The following is a 19,822-nucleotide window of genomic DNA, read 5'->3' on the forward strand; positions in this document are numbered from 1 at the left end:
CATTTTTCGTGATTTCTGATATAAATGTCGAATGTCAAATATGAGTAGTACTAGAGATGAACCAGCCTTTGGCTGAAAATCTCTTTAATAAAGAAAGAAAAAAAAAAGACGGGTGGGTAATGTCGGGGACATAACCGGAGTGACGTAGGACTATACAAAGGGGACAGCTTTTGCTAAATATATATTTTAAATTTATTGTTTTATTTTCTTCTCCTACGTGAATACCTACCTATCTACCTGAAAAATGAATTAATTTACTGTTTACTCTTTATGAACATGTTGGGGGTTCTGAAAAGAACCTTTTGTGTTGTGTTTTTGCTTTTTTTTACAAACTTTCTCAATTTTTTCTCACTATCTCATAGTTGATTCTTGATTTTTTTCTGAAGGCTTTGTACTTATTAAATGTTCAACGCCGGGCATCTTTTGGCGTATGCACATATCGTACGATCAAAATGATGGCTGTGTTGGGGAATGCATAGGTGGTCATCAGCTCATTCACTATCATATATTTCACTATTGAGCACATTACCGTACCTTAAACTGTGGTTTCGGAGACGAATGAATTGTAAGATTTGTATCTCCGCAAACAAAGTAAATAGAAATGAAAAAGAACTGAGGTTTCGGAGACGAACTCTACGATCTGTCGAGAATTAAACGAGCTATAAGCGTTCTGAAAAACCAACAGTAAATTAACACAGGATTAAAGTCCTTTAAAATAAGAACAGAGCAGCAGGAAATACATAGCTCATCATGTTGCTCCTTAATTATGTTTCTATACAATGCAGATGTAACGTCAGTCAATTTTCAACATCAGTTATCAACCAAAGAAAACAGTTCTTGGTACCGAGAAAATTCGTTAATGCCATCCTGCATACAATGTGTTGTAATTTGAAGCCACTTTTAATTCGGAAACCATGCATGGGTTTGTGAAAACTGAATGATCAACTTAAAAGACCCCAAACCAATAAGTTCAAGAACAAGCATAAACAAAATCAGTTTATATTATATGTCATATTATGTCACTTTAGAATGCATTGGTATTGTGAAAAACTTTTAATAACTCTTTGAAAGGTTTAATGGCCCTGAAAAGCGCCGTGTTTTACGGTGACTGGTTTTGCCACCAAAACAGTCAGTATAAACAAACTTTTTCCTTCTTTTACCTGCTGTCGTTTTGCGATTGCGTTTGCCACTCGCTGAAACTAGTTGTTGCCCCCGAACCGAATATGCTCTGTTCTGTAGGCGGATGTTCTTATTGTCGTGAGCAGCTTTGCAAGCCATCTCGAGCACTCCGGCGGCCGAAATTCTATAACCGCTATTAAGTATACTGGTGCTCCGGCACCAATCCGTTGATGCGATGTGATGTGAAACGATGCCATTCAACCACACTGATTTACGGTTTGAAAGAGAATGATATATTTTTCAGCGTATCCGCGCGTTTTGTACTTTAGCGGTACACGGTCACAGGATAGAGACAAATCGGCAGACTCAGCCAAAGGGGCGAGTTCAACGAGACGAACGAAAGAGCGTTAAAAGGCAGCGATGGCAGAAAAATACATTCATTACGATTTGTTCGCTCGTTGGATTCACATGCAGGCTAAAAAGGGTCCTTTTCAGGATCACAACATTATCTTTAATCTAAAGAGTTTATTGTTTTGTTATCACTCGATATCCCCATCTTGTTCGGCTAAACCTTCCTGTTTAACGATTGCGTTTGCCACTCGCCACAGCTTTCACAGTTGGAAAATTTCTTCCCATCCAGCTTGTGACATGTTGTTCAGTAAATTACATTCAATGGCACGTCGCATTATCACCACTCAGTGTCGGATTGGAGGTAATTTTAACCTGTAATTGAACATTTGTGATGACAGTGGTACAGTGTCGACTTTCAATGTGGGGTCATAATTTGGACCCCGAACTCTATGTTTACAAAAATGTCCAACTAAATATGTCGCATCACAGGTCCGTCCAATTAGCTAAATGTCGAGATAAGTGTAAATTACTGTACTTTCAATCTAGAAGCAATTTAAGAATTGGTGAAAATCAAAAAGCTCAGAACAACTGCCAAATTCACATACTCATCATATCCTGGCAAACAAATTATGAAAAAATCAATTTGTGTTTTATTATTATTTTGGATATTGTTTTAGAAAGCATTGAACTGTATTTCGTAAACTCTTTTTTGGAAGGTTTAATGGCCCTGAAAAGCGCCTTGTTTTATGGAATGGTTCCAATTTAGAAAACTTAGTACTCGTGGTTTTGAAAAAATCCATTTCGAACGCCCTCGATGCCGCCTTGTTCTGGATTTGCCACCAAAGCAGTTTGTATAAAGAACAAACTTTTTTCTTCTGCTACTTGATGCCGTTTTGCGATTGCGTTTGCCACTCGCCACTCGCTGCAACTGCCTGTTGTTGTCTTGATGTGTTCTGTTCTTTATGCGGTTTTTCTTATCGTCGCGAGCAGCTTTACCAGCCAACTCGATCACTTCGGCGGCCGAAACTATATAACGCCGGCTAGGTAGACTGGTGCACTGGTACTAACGCGCTCGGCCTAGCTACCCTTGCGGAGCAATTGGCGAATACACCTACGGGAAACTGCAGTCCAACACGGTTCGAGCGGGATTTTTCCTTTCCCTTAACTTGTCCTCCTTTGTCACGTCCACACGTCCACGTTGCTGCTTGTGTTGCTGTGTTGATGTGAAACGATGCCATACAACTACACGGGTTTACGGTTTGAAAGAAAATAAGATATTTTTTTGGGGTCCGCGTGTTTTATACTCTAGCGGTACACACTCACAGGATAGAGACAAATCGGCAGACTCAGCCAGAGGGGCGAGTCCAACGAGACGAACGAATGAGCGTTAAAAGGGAGCGATGGCAAAAAAAAATACATTCATTACGATTTGTTCGCTCGTTGGATTCACATGAAGGCTAAAAAGGGTCCTTTTCAGGATCACAAAATTATCTTTAATCTAAAGAGTTTAATGTTTTGTTATCACTCGATATCCCCATCTTGTTCGGCTAAACCTTCCTGTTTAGCGATTGCATTTGCCACTCGCCACAGCTTTCACAGTTGGAAAATTTCTTCCCACCCAGCTTGTGACATGTTGTACAGTAAATCACATTTATCACCACCACTCAGTGTCGGATTGGAGGCAATATTAACCTGTAATTAAACATTTGCGATGATAGTGGTACAGTGTCGACTTTCAATGTGGGGTCATAATTTGGAACCTGCACTCTATGTTTACAAAAATGTCCAACTAAATATGTCGCATTACATGACCGTCCAATTAGCTAAATGTCGAACAAACTAATTGTAAATTACTGTACTTTCAATCTGGAAACAATTTAAGAATTGGTGAAAATTGAATAAACAGGAAAGTCCCCTCTATAATAAACTCAAAACAACTGCCAAATTCTCATACTCATCATATCCTGGAAAACAAATTATGAAAAAATCAATTAGTGTTTTATTATTATTTTGGATATTGTTTTAGAAAGCATTGAACTGTATTTCGTAAACTCTTTTTTGGAAGGTTTAATGGCCCTGAAAAGCGCCTTGTTTTATGGAATGGTTCCAATTTAGAAAACTTAGTACTCGTGGTTTTGAAAAAAAAACCATTTCGAACGCCCTCGATGCCGCCTTGTTCTGGATTTGTCACCAAAGCAGTTTGTATAAAGAACAAACTTTTTTCTTCTGCTACCTGCTGCCGTTTTGCGATTGCGTTTGCGTCTGCCTGTTGTTGTCTTGATGTCCACCGAACCAAAGCGCGAGCAGTTTTGCCAGCCAACTCGATCACTTCGGCAGCCGAAACTCTATAACGGCGGCTAGGTGGACTGGTGCACTGGTAATAACGCGCTCGGCCTAGCTACCCTTGCGGAGCAATTGGCAAATACACCTACGGGAAACTGCAGTCCAACACGGTTCGAGCGGGATTTTGCCTTTCCTTTCACTTTTCCTCCTTTGCCATGTCCAGACATGGCTGCTTGTGTTAGTTTGTTGATGTGATGTGATGCGAAACGATGTGGTGTACGGTTTGGATGAGAATGATCGTCTGGCTCGGGAAATACGCATGTTTGAGACTGCGACCAATGTTTCCTTCATTTTTTTCTTTTTCCTTTCCAATCGTGCTTTATTCTATTTCGCTGCTGCTCTGGTTGCCCGTTTTGGTCGGTACGATTTGAGGAGCACAAAATGGACCAATCAAAAATGGGCACATGGTGCATTTTGACAATGCTTGATATTTCACAATTATTCAATTATTTATCTCAAGAAAAATGAAATGTTATTCGTAATGATAGATACGTAGATATATTTCCTATCAATTGATGCAAAAACCATTGCGATCTATTGAGAAATGCTCGAGTTATAAGCGTTCCAAATCTTGCATTTTTTCCTACTTGTTCAGTGCCTAGATTTCCATTTCACCCCCTATATCTTCCGGTTAGACGTAGTCCTACGTCAAAAAATAAAAAATCTGAAAATTCTACTAAGTTCAATTTTGAATTCATCCTTCATACATTTGCTATGTGTAATAATAAGCTGCCTCCGTTTTATAGCTTCGTGCCGCTGTTGAAAATCAATGCTACTTTTGGGAAAACTCAAATTATTTATCATCAATGAATCGTCCAAATCTCGAATGAAACTCATCTGTCTAGACTAAGAAGAATTCAAAGAGAAAAAATATCCGAAAAAGTAAAACGAAATTATAAAACATACTGTTTTTGTCTTCAATAAGTTTCTTGCTTATCAATGCCAACATTTAAGATGATGCAAACAAAAATGCCGCGATTCACAAATTTTGGTAAGAAATTGCTTGCGTTTGCAGTTGTTCATTCTTTAAATGTCTAATAATAAATGCATCACTATATGACGAATCACATGCCAACTCGACCGGCCATTGCACAATGGTCCAGGAGATGCATTTCAGGTAAAGGTGGAAGTAAGCCACAAATGGCTGCCACAATGGTGCTCATTTCCCTCCCCCACCCCTCGCCAGAAAATCAATAATTTTGCGAAACTATGTGAAGAAAATGATCGTTTTCGCACACTTCCTATCAAGTAATATCAACAAAACCTTAATCGATTACTCACAAGATATTGAATTTTCAGCTGCCGTCGCAATGTATAATGAAAAACGTCGGAAAACTCGAGCTAGTGCTCTGAAAGTTAATTTTTCAATTTTCCGCCATGGTTTTGTTTGTATTGGTGAAAGCATCGTTATTTTTTCGACACTGATGACAGACAACATCATCGAAACAGCTATAAAAATCACTCAATAAAATGTTATTGTCATGAAAATCAATAAAATCAAATTGTGTTGATATCAAAACAATTATTATTTTTACGTTTAATGGGTCTATAATGTAAATTTGAGCAACTGTAACATTGGTTAAGAAAATTGTATTGTAGAGCTCGGAACACTGCCACGGCTGCCTCTGCTGTTAAAAATAGTAAACGGAAAAGTATAACATTCAATCAAAATACCTCAGCCAACGAAGAGAAGGGTTAAAGCTCTCCAACGTGAATATGTGAAAAAATACAATCAACGAAAGAAAATATTAAGGAATGATCAACATCGAGTTACTGTGCGTAAGTACTTGTTAACACCAAAGGAGCCCCAATTCGCATGTGTTATAAATTTGCTCATGTTTCGCTCGCGTATAATCAGAATTTTACTTCGGGCCTGATTCTCGAATACACTTCACGGTGGAAACGAAATAAACGGCACGCCATTGAACTACGTTTTACGGGTTAGTGAAGTGTCGAAGATAATGATGAGTTTTCAGGCAGAATGAGCACTTTTCAAATAAAAAATCATTAATGAAAATTTACTTCTTCGTATCAAACTGGTATTCAATGTGAGTGGAAAACTTTGTTTTCTTCATGTGATATAATAATCTCATACAAAAATTTAATCTGAAGATAATTTGATATTATAATGATAAATTTAGTGGGAAACTAATCTCGCATCCAGATGTCGACACCGTACCGTTGTCATCGCGAATGCGTTTCATACCGTTTCCACCGTGAAGTGTATTCGTAGTGTATTCGAGAATCAGGCCCTTCATATGCAATTCACCTTCTATATATATTTATATTTGCAATTGTTCATCGGAACACATCGTTCATACATTTCTCTTCAGTATTGAATTGTTATTTCTTAAATACATTCCAAGACTCGTGTCAGTAAAGCACAAAGCACCCGTAAATAGTAAATTGATCTATTTACGGGTGCTTTGCTCTTCTCTTACAAACACTATTACCCCATGAAAACACGTGCATTTAATTATACTACTAGAATGGCTTCCTTTCACCATCACCTTAAGTGGAAATTAGCATTTAGAGCTCGACAGTTATTCTCTAGACAAAAACTGTCTTCGACAAAGTTGTTACATATGATAGAGCGCTCATTTTTATGTTATCAAAAATAGATCTTATCAGAAAATAGATTTAGCGCTTTTTTTCTAAGCTGCATTGGGGTGACCATGCAAAAACGCAAAAAGCGCTAACTTTTATATTTCAAATTCCAAATCAAAACTATCTTCGTGCGACTTTTAGAGCTTCTCAAGACGAACATTTTGCGATGCAGAACTAGTCTATATCTTAATCCTATTTAAAGTTATTGATGGTTTTTACCCAAAAACTCATGATTATCGATTATCCGGAATTTTAGACTCAATTATCCGGGGTAATTTATTTTTGACTTTCGGAAATTTCGAATAATTTGTATAATAATTCCATATTGACTAGCCAATATGGGTATCAAATGAAGGGGCTTGGCTAGTAGAACACAATTATTCTTGAAAACTGCAAATCCAAAATGGCCGCCACCACAAGATGGCGATGATATATATTTTTTCACTTCCTCATCAATATGGGTGTCAAATGAAAGAGTTTGACTAGTAGAACACAGTTATTTATGAAAAATGCAATTCCAAGATGGCGCTCACTACAAAATGGCGGATTATGTATTTTCTCAGAATCCCATCAATATGCATATCAAACGAAAGGGATTGACTAGTAAAACACAGTTATTTATGAAAAATTCAAATCCAAAATGGCCACCACCACAAAATGGCGCCATATTTTTTTCAAAGCCTGTTCAATATGGGCATCAGATGAAAGGGCTTGACTTGTAGAACACAGTGATTTATAAAAAATTCAAATCCAAAATGGCCACCACCACAAAATGACGCCATATTTTTTTCAAAGCCCCATCAATATGATAAACAATTACTTGTTAATGGTTTCATTCAGCTTGCCCTGTTTGTTTGTATGTTTAAGTGTTTGTAGGATTGTCCCAAATTAATTGAAATTTGACCCCGTTCCTGATCACTGATTGATCTGAAATTTGGAACATACCTTTCATTCTACTGCCATTATGAAACTGCGTATTGCATGATCTTGAAAAATTTAGTTTGGCTAAAAAATGCCTGAATGGTTTGAGTTGGAGAATACACTACATTATGAACTCCATGTTCATAAAAACAACAAAAGGTCGCCGCCACAAAATGGTCGACTATGTATTTTTTTGCAATCTTCTCAACAAAATCTTCAACAACAAATTAAATTATTTGACTAATAGAATACTGTACATCATCAAAATATTCCGAAGAATGTTAGGTAAGAAATAAAAATAAAAAAAAAAAGTTGATTGATTTTATTATAGAGAAGTATACTAATGATACAGATTATTTACTAAAAACTAGAAAATAAAATAAGTAAAAAAAACTTTAAGTTAAACGGTTTAATGTACAAAAAGCTAGGACATAATTAAGTAAGTAGCAGTTAGTCCGTTCCTTCATTAATCGAGGGCAATGATGAAACTAAAATCAAATCATGGGGTATACGATGAAGCAACTAACTATGGATTATGGAAATCCAACGTTTATTTCTTGCCTAATTTTCTTCGGAATATTTTTCTGATGTACTGTATTCTATTATTCAAATCATTTCATTTGATACCGATATTGAGAGGATTGCAAAAAGAAACATAGTCGACCACTTAGTGGCGTCAAGCTGAATGAAACCATTTAGAAGGTAATTAGTTGTTCGGGAACTGCGGCCATCTTGGATTTGGATTTTTCATGATCTGCTATGTTCTACTATTCGAGAACTTTCATTTGATACCCATATTGATGGGGTTTTGGGAAAACTCATATTGATGGGATTTTGAGAAAATATGTACATAATCCGCCATTTTGTAGCGGCCGCCATCTTGGATTTTCAAGATAATGATTTATAATGACCAGATATAAAGATGTGTTCCAAATTTCAGATCAATCGGTCAACAGGAAGGGGGTTAAATTTCTATTAACGTGGTATAGCGCTACAGACAAAGTTACAAAATTACAAAGTCACAAACATACAAACGGGTCAAGCTAGATAAAAGCGTTTAATAAATAAGTGAAAATCATAAACATATTAGGTTTAACAAGAGAAAATTCGTTTTTTTATGATTCGATTATCCGGAGAATCTCCGCGAAGTGAAGACAATCACAAAACATATCAGCCCTCCTGCAAAAGCTAAATCAGCAATTTCCGGATTTAAGGGCCCGAATAATGGAGGCGCATTTCCATACAACCGAAAATTAAGTAAGCTAGTTTCAAGCAACTTACAGCACAATCTTTGATAATTAATTGAGTTATTCCATCCGCACTCGATTTTCTTGGTATCCAGGCCTTCAAAGATGAATATAAAAAAGACTAAACGTGCAGGTTAATTTCGACGAATATTTGGCGATATCTTGCTGAATATAATTTCAAAAATGCTGCGAAAAACTCAGCACTGCTCGGTATACAAATTGACGTGAGAAAAAAAAATCGTTTTCTCACGAAGAAAAACATGAGTTATTATTTTACATTCAACTGAAACGACATCCCTAATAAATATTTCACATAAGGGCTGATGTGTTTTGTAAATTTTGTTTGTATGCTTTTCTGAGAGTAGTATGTAGATGCAAGTCCACCATGGTGCGCAGAAACCTTAGCCAAATATGCGTCCCCTAGTTTCCAACGTACGTTTTCAATAAGAAGAACTTAGATAAGAGATAACAAGACTTTTAGTATTAAAATCGGTATTGATTTTTTTTTTCAACGATACTGCTTTTCCGCGTATAGAACAGTGGCGATAGAATGGATTCCAACGAAAACATCTCTCGGGACGCAACTTAAAACAAACAAACAAAAATATGATCATGGGTAGATCATGGTTTTGGAGTAATGGCCATATTGCTACACCGAATACCACCATTATGAGAAGCCGTGGATCGAACGGTGCTACTCAGCCCTCTTAAATTTATTTCTTTTGGTGAAATGCCACAGCATTAGAAAAAAATGATCATCGTAATACATGAATAATTCATATGTTTTCGTTTCTGGTATTGTTTACAAAATATTCATATTACAATTTTTTTCATTGGAAATATTCAACTTTCAGACATACCACTGTCAAAATATATTCATTTTGTATCGTTGTATCGCTCTGGATATCCAGCAATTGTTCAAACTATAATAGGCACGACATAAAATATAACATTATATACCCAATTTAAAATATCTGTTAATTCAAGTTTTGAGTAACATAGAAAACTTGGAGCTAATTGAAATGATTTGATGTATTGCGTGAAAATGCATAACAATTACATCGTGAACATTAATTGCCAATATCAGCGCCAATCATTCCCAACCCATCTCATGCAAGATAGAATGATGCATGATGCACTACTGGAAGATGCCGCATTTCCTTCGAACGGAATCGAATTCAATCACGGCTCTCATCGTCAACACATCTGTCAGCAGTCAACCGCACTCGGGCAGAGGAACCAAATCTTATATAAGCAACCACCAGGCAGGGATCCGCGCTCCTCGCGCGGTTCAGTCGCATTCCCAAATCGTACAGTGACGGAGTACAGCAACGAGAAGGCAGGCTCTCACTCTGTTTCTGCCATCATCCTGCCTGATCGCTCGTCATCGTGCAAAAGAAATGTCCTGTTGAGTGTTACGCGGGCTACCAACCACCGTCGGGGTGTTTCTGCTGCCTAAGACATATAAAAAGGATTTCCAGTTGAGCCGTATCAATCAATCGGAATCGGTTGGTCAGTGAGAAAGGAACTAGCTAGAGTGTGTGTTTTAGTGACTCTGTGACTCGGACTCTTCTAATGTGAAAGTGCTATCGAAAGCTTTTAGAGAAACCAAAAAAAAGAAAAACAACACAGCGTCGAAAGACGCGCGGCAGTTCTTTTTGTGAGCACTTCAGTTGTTTTTCCCGTTAAGTCAACAAAAAGGGTCGAGTGTCGCCAGAGCGCGCACGAAAGAAATTATAAATTCATTCGAATCACGCTCGCCCTGACACAGATTTTCGCCGAGGCACTGGATAAGAATCCGCCTACTCTTGGCTCCATTCGGGGGCTGACAGGAGTAACGGCCGCTAAAGGACTTGAGGACTTACTTCACAGGACACGCAGTTCGTACTTGAACTATAAAGCTATAGAAGCTGAAAAAACGGAAGGGGAGAAATATAAATAAAGGCGTTCATACACGCGAATAGTAATTTTCCAGCCCCCGGGAAAGGACTTGCTTGTTTCACCATCAGAAAAGCGCGTGAGGGGAAGCATTTCCAATCGATCCAATCGAGTTCCGGTGTACAAACCGCAAATCATCAAGACGCAATGCAGCTGGCGAGATTGTTGCTTACTGCGTTGCTGGCCGTTTGCAGTTTCGGATTGGTTCGCTGCTGGCCCGTCACCAATCCCGACATGGTGGACAGCCTGATCTTCGCCAGTCCCGAAGTGGTAATTAAATGTTTGTTAGTGAATTATGATTGTGGTGTTAGTTTTGCGTTTGGCGTTCATCTTTGTGAGTGATTCATGAGGGATAGTTTCTTGGTTCTAATAATTATTTATAGAATTCCGAATTCTACTTAAAACCTGCGAAACAATAATGCACCTCCATTATTACTAAACAATGTTTTGGGTGAAGAAACGTGGTGTTTCGATTACTTTCTCCGGAAAAAAATGTTACTCTAGTGAATTGTTATTCGAAGATTTTTTTGGCATCAAATTTCAGAATATTTTATTCAGCAGTATTTTGATGACGGTAGTTGTTTTTAAAGACTGATCAAAAGATCAAACTCTTCTAATTACACTTCAAATATTTCATCAAAACACGAAGCAGTTGTTTTTTATGCCACTATCAATCAATCAATCAGCAGTTTTTTACATACTACAGAAATAAATATTATTATACTTGAGACGAGGAACGTGACAGAAAACACTCCAATTCATGGGATACCAATATCTCGGTCTAGCCTTACATTATTCGTGTTCACTACTAAAAAGTTGCAATGTAATCATTAAGATTGCAGGAGCAAAAACACATTACAATTGGACCTGTAAACAAACCCCAATCAGTTTTACTTTGTTTTACTTCATGGGTTAAAGTGTTTTGTTTCGGTTAGTATATGTTATCAGGACACCTCTCTGAATACAAAAGAGAGAGGTATCTTTGAGTGAAAAATTATGATGCAATAACTCGCGGAATATGCGAGAAGTTGATTTGGTTTCTGTTGATAGTATACGTATTTATCTAGAAATATATACAGCCATTCCATGCCAAACCGACATAGCGGTTCTCAAATTTTCGAGAAAATTGGTAAAATTATTCCGTATCGTGAAATGTTACACCCGCATTTTTAATTTTTTCGTTATGAGGCCCAATTCCGTTTTAGGGTTGTCCAAAAAATCAATTTTTTATATTTTTTTTTTGTTTTCCAAAAATGATTTTTTTCAAAACTTTTGAGCTACCAATTTAGATGATTGATACAGGTCGGACTCGATTATCCGGAGTATTGATATTTTTTTTCACTCCGGATAATCGAGTCAAAACCATTTTTTTTCTTTACTTGTTTTTTTTGCATGTATTTTTCGTTTTTTGAAAATAAAAGAAGAATTTGATTTTTGATTCATCCTCTTAATGTCAGAAAACACATTTCTCAAATGAAAAAAAATAATTTATAAACATTCTCTTAGGAGGTGATAGACGATCATATTTGATGAAAAAAATCCTCCTACGCATATGTTCGAATTTTAACAATGACAGAGTTACTTTGAGGGGATTGCAAAAAAATACATAGTCGACTATTTGTGGCGGCGATCTTCTGGAATTTATGTTGTTCATACTGTAGTGTATTAGTGTACACCCGTGGCCGAGTGGTTAGCGTCTCACATTATCATACCGGGTGTTCGGGTTCGATTCCCGTTCTGGTCGGAGGGATTTTTCGTCAAAGAAATTTCCTTCGACTTGCACTGTGGTCACGCGTATTCTAGAGCTTGCCCCTCGGAATACATTCAAGGCGTGTTATTTGGCTGAAGAAATCTCAACTTAGTATTACTAAATGACGCTAGTTAATGCATACGTTGAGACGGCAAAAGTTCCACAGGGAACGTGAACGCCATTCAAGAAGAAGTTTAGTGTATTCTCCAAATTAAGCCATTCAGCCATTTTTTTTTGCGGCGGCCAAGTTGAATTTTTCAAGATCATGGAATACGCAGTTTTACAATGACAGTAGAATTAAATGTTTGTTCCAAATTTCAGATCAATCATTCAACAGAAACGGGGTCAATTCTCTATTAATGTGGGACAACCCAACAAACATTCAAACATACATAGAAACAGCGGCCATCTTGAAATAGGATTTTTCATTATCTGCTATGTTCTACTAGTCGAGAACTTTCTTTTGATACATTTTTGAGCATTTTTCATGAATAACTGTGTTTTACTAGTCAAGCCTTTTCATTTGATACCCATATTGATGTGGTTCTGAGAATATAGGTAATCTGCCATTTTGTAGTGGCCGCCATCTTGGATTTGCATTTTTCATAAATAACTGTATTCTACTAGTCAAACCCTTTCATTTGATACCCATATTGATGGGGTTGTGAAAAAATATATATGGCGCCATCTTGCGGTGGCGACCATTTTGGATTTGCATTTTTCATAAATAACTGCATTCTACTAGTCAAGCCCTTTCTTTTGATACCCATATTAGCTATTCAATATGGATTTATTATACAAATTATTCAAAATTTTCGAAAATCAAAAATAAAATACTCCACATAATCGAGTCTATAATTCCGGATAATTGAATCCCGGATAATCGATTCTCCGGATAATCGAGTCCGACCTGTATATGAAATTAAAGCCAATGAGCTAGTCTTTTACGGAAAAATAATACACTTGTGAAAATTTTGGTTTTTAATTTTTTAATTATTGGTTGTATTTGTTTTTTGTTGTTTTCATGGCTTTGGACTAGAGGGCGCTATATTTTCTGAAAAGCTGAGTTTTTTTACATAACATATCCAAACATCAGAGATGTGATTTTTTTCGTTTTTAAGTTTGATTTTTTTCAAAATTAACTGATGGTTAGAAAATCTAGAAAAACCTCAGCTTTTCAGTAAAAAATATATATATAGCGCCCCCAGTCCAAAGCCATCAAAACCAAAAAAAAACCAACGCAATCAATGATTACGAAAACCAAATCCAACTTTTTGTGAAAAAATACTATTTTTTCAAAAAAGACTAGCTAATTGGCTTGATAGAGTTCATTCACCTCTATCATACTCCTGACGTGAAACATAAAATTAAGTTCTTTCGACAACCATTCCTTTGTAACTCGACGGAGACCCGCAACATTAACTGATGTCTCCTGAACGACTCCATACATAAATTCCAATTAACCAACAATGTGTAACGGTTCTAGTTACATTCGTGCACATACGCTATGTCGAAGGCATTCCTAAAAAATGTTTCCGTGTAGATTGCTCGATTTTGCAACGTAGTACCAATGTCGTAATACGTTTGAGTTAAGCATTCAAGGAAGAATAACCATCATATAAACGAGAATATAACACCTTTTTTTCTTCGATACTCAACACATCAGTCTGGATTAACCCATAGTGTTACTCCTCCATATTGCACTGAGGAACATCAGGCGGGTGAAAATCAGAAAACTCACTTCCATCCATCCTGCTTTTAAACATTTCGATTGAAAGTGTAAACTTTCCATGACAAGTGTTTTAAGTTCACTTTTGAACACTATTTTCAAAATAACCTATAAGTTTATTAGGTATTGTACACAAATAACGTAACATGCTGAGGAGAAAGGGAGTCCACAAAACGCATTTAATAGTTACCTAATTTACCGCCGGGAAATCATCCAGGATATTGAATAAACATATGGAAAAAAATAGTTGACTAAATAAATTTAAAATATGAAAAAAAACAGGAAGTGGGTGGTTATATCTGTGGTATAACCGCAAGGTTGACGTGGTTGACGTAGGACTATCATTTGTTCGAAGCTGCATCTGAATCAATTCTCAATGAAAAGATGAATGGATATTTGGGGGAATTCGAAAACGAAAGCGTTACGTTGGAGGCAAAAGGTTTTGAGCCTCAATACCTTTTTGTAGACTGAACGAAGTGACATGATTATCACTCCATTCGAATAATAAAATATCTACGAGTTATATACCTTGAAAGCAAACTATTAATAGAGCCAAATTAACTGAAAAAGTTTTAAGTCTCTATAACTCAAGACAACAGCAAGAAATTATTGGAATCACAAAAATCTATAATTATTATTATTATTATTATTAATCTTCGACCTAGTCGCACAGATCTTAAACTTAAACTACGTTCATAATTCGGTTTTTAAAATCATGTTTAGCCATATTAAAGTCGAAACTGCTACTAACATTGTTGAACGCCCTTAGGCAGCTGCTGAATGGGCTGTTGAACCCATAACTTGTTCTATGTCTAGGAACGATAATTAAAGGCAATTGTCTAAGTGGACGTTGAGGAACGTAAAACGAAACTTTTTCAAGTAGGTCCGGACAATCGATGTTGTTTTTCAAAAGGTCCATAAATATGAACAGATAGTAACTGAAGGTCTATAAGTTGGCAGCGAGCGGCATAATCAGGGAGATTAGCCGGGTCGTTCCAGGGAAGGTTACGGAGGGCGAAGCGCACGAATTGCCTCTGTACACGTTCAATGCTGATCACTTGAGCAACGTGATAGGGTGACCAGATCGGCGAGGCATATTCCAGAGTACTGCGCACTACCGTACAGAAAAGCGCTTTCAGGGCATAGATGTCGGTAAACTGCGATGCGTTTCGGCATATGAATCCGGGAACAGAAAACGCTTTGGCTGTTATGGTGGCGATATGTTCGTTGAATAAATATGGGTATCTGCTTAAAATTTCATCTCAGCCATGAGTAATATGTGTAAAATCGAAAAACACCTAGCAAGGCAAGATTGTCGTTCGCTTTATGCACAACGTCGTCAAACAACTTGTATGTAGCAAATATTCAGCAGAAGAAGCAATCACGCAAAATGGTGCAAAATTTATTCTCCGCTTTCTCATATTTACTCTATACATGACACATTGCTTGTCACTAATTCTCAAACTCTTTCCCCCCCCTTTGTGTGTGGTATAATTTGTATACCATTTCCAATAGACAAAATATCTATCGCATCCAATCAGTCTACATAAATGTTGCGTTCACTTATCCTTTTTACAATACTGCCGTTCTACGCATAGTTGTTCCATGTTCTAAAATTAGAAACTGAGAAAAACGCAATCAAAGTTTTCTATCATATTTGACTACCAGAAGCTTTAAGCATTTCAGTTTAGCAATACACCGGGTTTTTTATGAGCAGTAAATTATTGTCTAATGAAATGTGAAAAGTTCCCCTCACTTGAATCAATCAAGCTTGATTATAAGTATAAAAATCCATAGTGGGACAGCTATGCCTAGAATATCAACATGTGACAATTGAACTTGATGTTGTTTTTTGAAATACTGGGAACAAACAATAAGTAATAAATAAAATAATAAAAGCAAAAGGTAACATGGGACAACTATGCGTAGAACGGTAGAACAGCCACCTCCCGTTTGAGAAACGGTTGAGTAAACATCGTTTGCCAGTGAGCGTAAAGCGGAAAATGTCTTTCTTAAGATTCATTATTTCCCTAATAAATTGCCTGAAGACGTGATCTTACGTTGATTTCACATGATTGAAAAAAAAAACAAAAAAAAAGTATTTAATCGCATTAATATATTATAAATAGAAAGCAAAATAAATTCTATCGGTTCAAAGTAATTCAAAGTTCTAAAAAGAACTGGATTTGAAGTGTTGAAAACAAAATCACTCTTACTCTGCGTTGGGTTTTCCGCAGCAGTAGCTGTTTTCATCTCCCCGGCGGCAGCGGTAGATAATTTGTCTCCTCGACACTCGACGACCGCCGGCAATCAATGCCGACTCGATGACCACCAAACGAAAAGAGTTGCGCGTGTGTGTGTGTTGGCTGTCTTCTTTCTTTCTTTCTTTGTTTTTAAGAGGCTTTAAACTTTGCAGTTCATTCGCCTCTAGACTGGCTGTCTTCAATGCCCTTTCGATGCTGGTGCTTTCTTGGTCGCCTTCTTAGCAGTACCGTTCTTCGCTCGGGTGGATTCCCTTTTGGTCAATCCCGTTTGTGTGCACAAATAGGCTTTTGTTCACGCTGGTCCACGGTGAGGGGGGGGGGGGGAGGGGAGGTGTTCTGAATCATATTTCGGACGCTTAAGGCATATGATGCAGAAAACAGATCTCAACTTTATGCACAGGTATTATTTAGTTGATATTTTTAATAAATTAGTTCAATATGCTTTCAAGCTTTCTACTTTGGTACCTATTTGATTGAAAACATAAAAAAAATCATCGAATAAAATGCTCTTCAAATCAAGCGAATAAGAATCCATTTTCGGACACTGTTTATAAAAAAATCAAATTTCGGACACTTCATTTTTTAATTTTTTGTACGAAAATTACATTACAATTGATTATATTTTATAGCCAACTGCGAAACACTTACCAAGCAATCGCAGTAACCTGATAACGATGATGAGAACTGATGAAACACGAGAGAAATTTAAATATTGATGGAGGGGTAAATTCTACGTGCTCACGCTAAGCAAACGTCAAACACAAACGATAATGAGTGGTGCTGTTGGATTTTTTCCTACTATTTAATAATTCAAATGTACATAATTCTCAAATGAAGTGATAGTGAAACCAAGGGATTACTCTAAAGAAGCAATTGTGATATTAATTTTATAGTTATATCATCAGTGCATTAAGCATTTCAAAATATTAGAGCAAAGTGTCAGAAATATGATTCAGAACGGTACCTCCCTAACTCGATGGTCCCTAGGATATCGAGTTAGGGAGAGTTGACTGTATAAATTTTGAAATATTGATGAATTATACCAATTATACGAATATTGACGACTTTTGAAATCGAACGTCGACTAATAACATAGCAAGGATATTCAATTTTCATCAAGCTTCGTAACACGATTTGTAAATGTATCCGTTTCCATTGAATCAAAATTGTAAGGAATCTTCTCCAACCGGATCTCGTAGGACGAAAAGCTGTAATCACCCAAACACTGTTTGTTTGTTTACAACACAAAGTATTCCACAACAATACCACCGACCTTTTATCAATAATCAACTGAGCCGATGACCTTTGTACACGCTACGCTACCGGCGACACATACGTTAGCTGGTTTGTTTACGTACAGCACGAATAGGCTAAAAATAACACAAACCGAAAACTGTATTTTTCTGGCTGATTGCTCCGGTGATAAAACTAAAATATCAACAGGCAACGAAGCGCTCCACATGAAATAGTACACACAAAAAAAATGTTTTCAATCATTCATAAGCGGTTCCGAACCGAGACTCCAAACGTGACGCACGAGCTGCTCATTGCGTACCGAATCGTTACTGACTCACGCTAATCTCCAATCGTTCAATGCAAAAAGGAAGCTCGCTGATCTTATCGCATTTTCATGTTACAAGTTAGGTTTGTGTTGAACTAAATTTTTGAAGGTCGAACCGCTCGTTTTTCCTGCAACTACTTTTGTCCACACAATTTTGAACAATCATGCTATCTGCAATGCTTACCAATAATTTGTAGCAATAGTCTTAGACTGTAACAAGGGCTGAAGAAGGTACATCAGTTACATCATTCTATCACGATTACTGATTACCATCTGCGACTGTCAGCACACAAGGTGAATTTATCCCATAAAACCGACTCTAAGACCAAACAGATCCAACTCCAATCAGTAGCAAACGAGCACGCTTACATGACAAACAAAACACCAAAGTGTCATTTTCAGCCCTAGGATTATCGGAAGCACATAAGTTCAACTGCCCAACATTTCTTTTTTTTCCATTCACTCCCACCCACAGGCAGCCCAATCTATGCGAGAGATTCCACAGTGGCACTGTTTGCGATACTTCAAGCACGACATTCATCTGATGAGACGCTGTCGCAATTACCGACTGCACATGCTGCGGCGACCCAACGATATGATCTAGGGCGGGATTAGACCGGATGAGTCCGATTGAATCCGTGAGATAAATGTAATGACACTATCCATACCTAAACTCACCTAGGTGGATCACAAACTGAGGTAGGCTAACAACTGATATATAATTAAATGCAAGCACAAATGATGTTACAAACACTGTGAGTGTACTTCCTAATGAGATTAAATAGCAGGCATGAACGGAAATAGGTGGTAGTCAGTAGTATATAGGATATTGTAGAAGAATAGTTACTGCAATTATATCTATCGTCGCTTTTATGAATAATAGCGATTCATTATACCATAGCATTGTAAAGAATCAAATAAATTTCAGTGGCATTCAATAGCAGTTTGAAATTGAGGTTTGAGAATGGAGAAGAAAAAATAACAATTTAAAAAAAAAACATTCAAACAGAGTTGATAGTTTATGAGATTTATATCTACGATTTAGCTCTAATTTTGTTCTGATTATGTGATATTCATCCAATACATTGTATAATTTAAAATATCATCTCCAGATACCATCCCTTAGATATACTTAGCTCAAATCCAACTTTGTATTGTACCATTTTTGGAAGAGAGGAAGAAATCAGGAAAACGATATGAAAAAATGAATTAATATTGAAGCGACGTTAAAGAGTGGTCGACTTACATTACTACTTGGAGTTTAAAAAGAAATTCACCAAAGGGAAACGCAGAACACCGAGTGGGTATCCCATCGATGGAAACAAATGGTAATCGCAAGGAACCAAGTCTAGTGAAAAAGACGCATGCGGTAATTGATTTCGATTGAATATTTAGTTCAACCTATTCAGTCCCAGAACATAAAGAAAAATTGCATCGCAAGTTCCACTCCTCCATCTTCTGTGTTTCTTCAGGCAGCTAGCATAGTAACCGAGCAACGGTGCTGGAGATCAATTCGATGAATCGTTTCCTACACCAAACACGAATAAAGCAATAGAAGGAAAAATAAACAAAACGAAACGATTACTACTATAATTTGTTCGATTATTAATTTCAACTCACTGAACACACAAACACAAAATAAAACATAGTCAAATATATTATTTGAAACGATTCATTACCGTAATCATAATGTTTTCCATAATGGAACAAATTCTAAACAAGTAACAGTTTGGTAGTTAAGAGTAAATATACGCACAAGCAGTAATATATTGCCTTAGATGACCGTAATAAAAGACACCAAGATTGTCATCGGAGATATGAACGCCCAGGTTGACAGGGAAGCAATGTACAGACCGGTGATAGGCCCATGCAGTCTACACACCGACACGAACGACAACGGCCAGCGGTGCTTCAACTTCGCAGCTTCCCGAGGCCTGGTGATCAGAAGCACTTTCTTCCCCTGCAAGAATATTCATAAGGTCACTTGGAGAT

The 19,822-nt window shown here is 37.1% G+C and overlaps 2 protein-coding genes across 3 annotated transcripts in view; one reads left to right on the forward strand and one right to left on the reverse strand.

The window, feature by feature from the left end:
• Positions 1-19,822, reverse strand: part of LOC129775306 (WD repeat-containing protein 75) — a 71,345-nt gene that overhangs the window by 34,258 nt on the left and 17,265 nt on the right. The window lies entirely within an intron of this gene.
• LOC129775309 (uncharacterized) lies at positions 9,874-19,061 on the forward strand. Its single transcript, XM_055779893.1, has 2 exons — positions 9,874-10,796; positions 18,306-19,061. Exons 1-2 carry the CDS (start codon positions 10,674-10,676, stop codon positions 18,432-18,434), a joined length of 252 nt encoding a protein of 83 aa, XP_055635868.1. The 5' UTR covers positions 9,874-10,673; the 3' UTR covers positions 18,435-19,061.

Source organism: Toxorhynchites rutilus, chromosome 3 (assembly GCF_029784135.1).
Source record: "Toxorhynchites rutilus septentrionalis strain SRP chromosome 3, ASM2978413v1, whole genome shotgun sequence".
Taxonomy (NCBI): domain Eukaryota; kingdom Metazoa; phylum Arthropoda; class Insecta; order Diptera; family Culicidae; genus Toxorhynchites; species Toxorhynchites rutilus.

What these genes read in the sequence shown, in the direction of transcription:
- LOC129775309 (XM_055779893.1), top strand. Translation starts at nt 10,674, where the DNA reads ATGCAGCTGGCGAGATTGTTGCTTACTGCGTTGCTGGCCGTTTGCAGT. An exon ending in TCTTCGCCAGTCCCGAAGTG is followed by an intron (nt 10,797 to 18,305) that starts GTAATTAAATGT and finishes TCCCACCCACAG; the next exon opens with GCAGCCCAATCTATGCGAGA.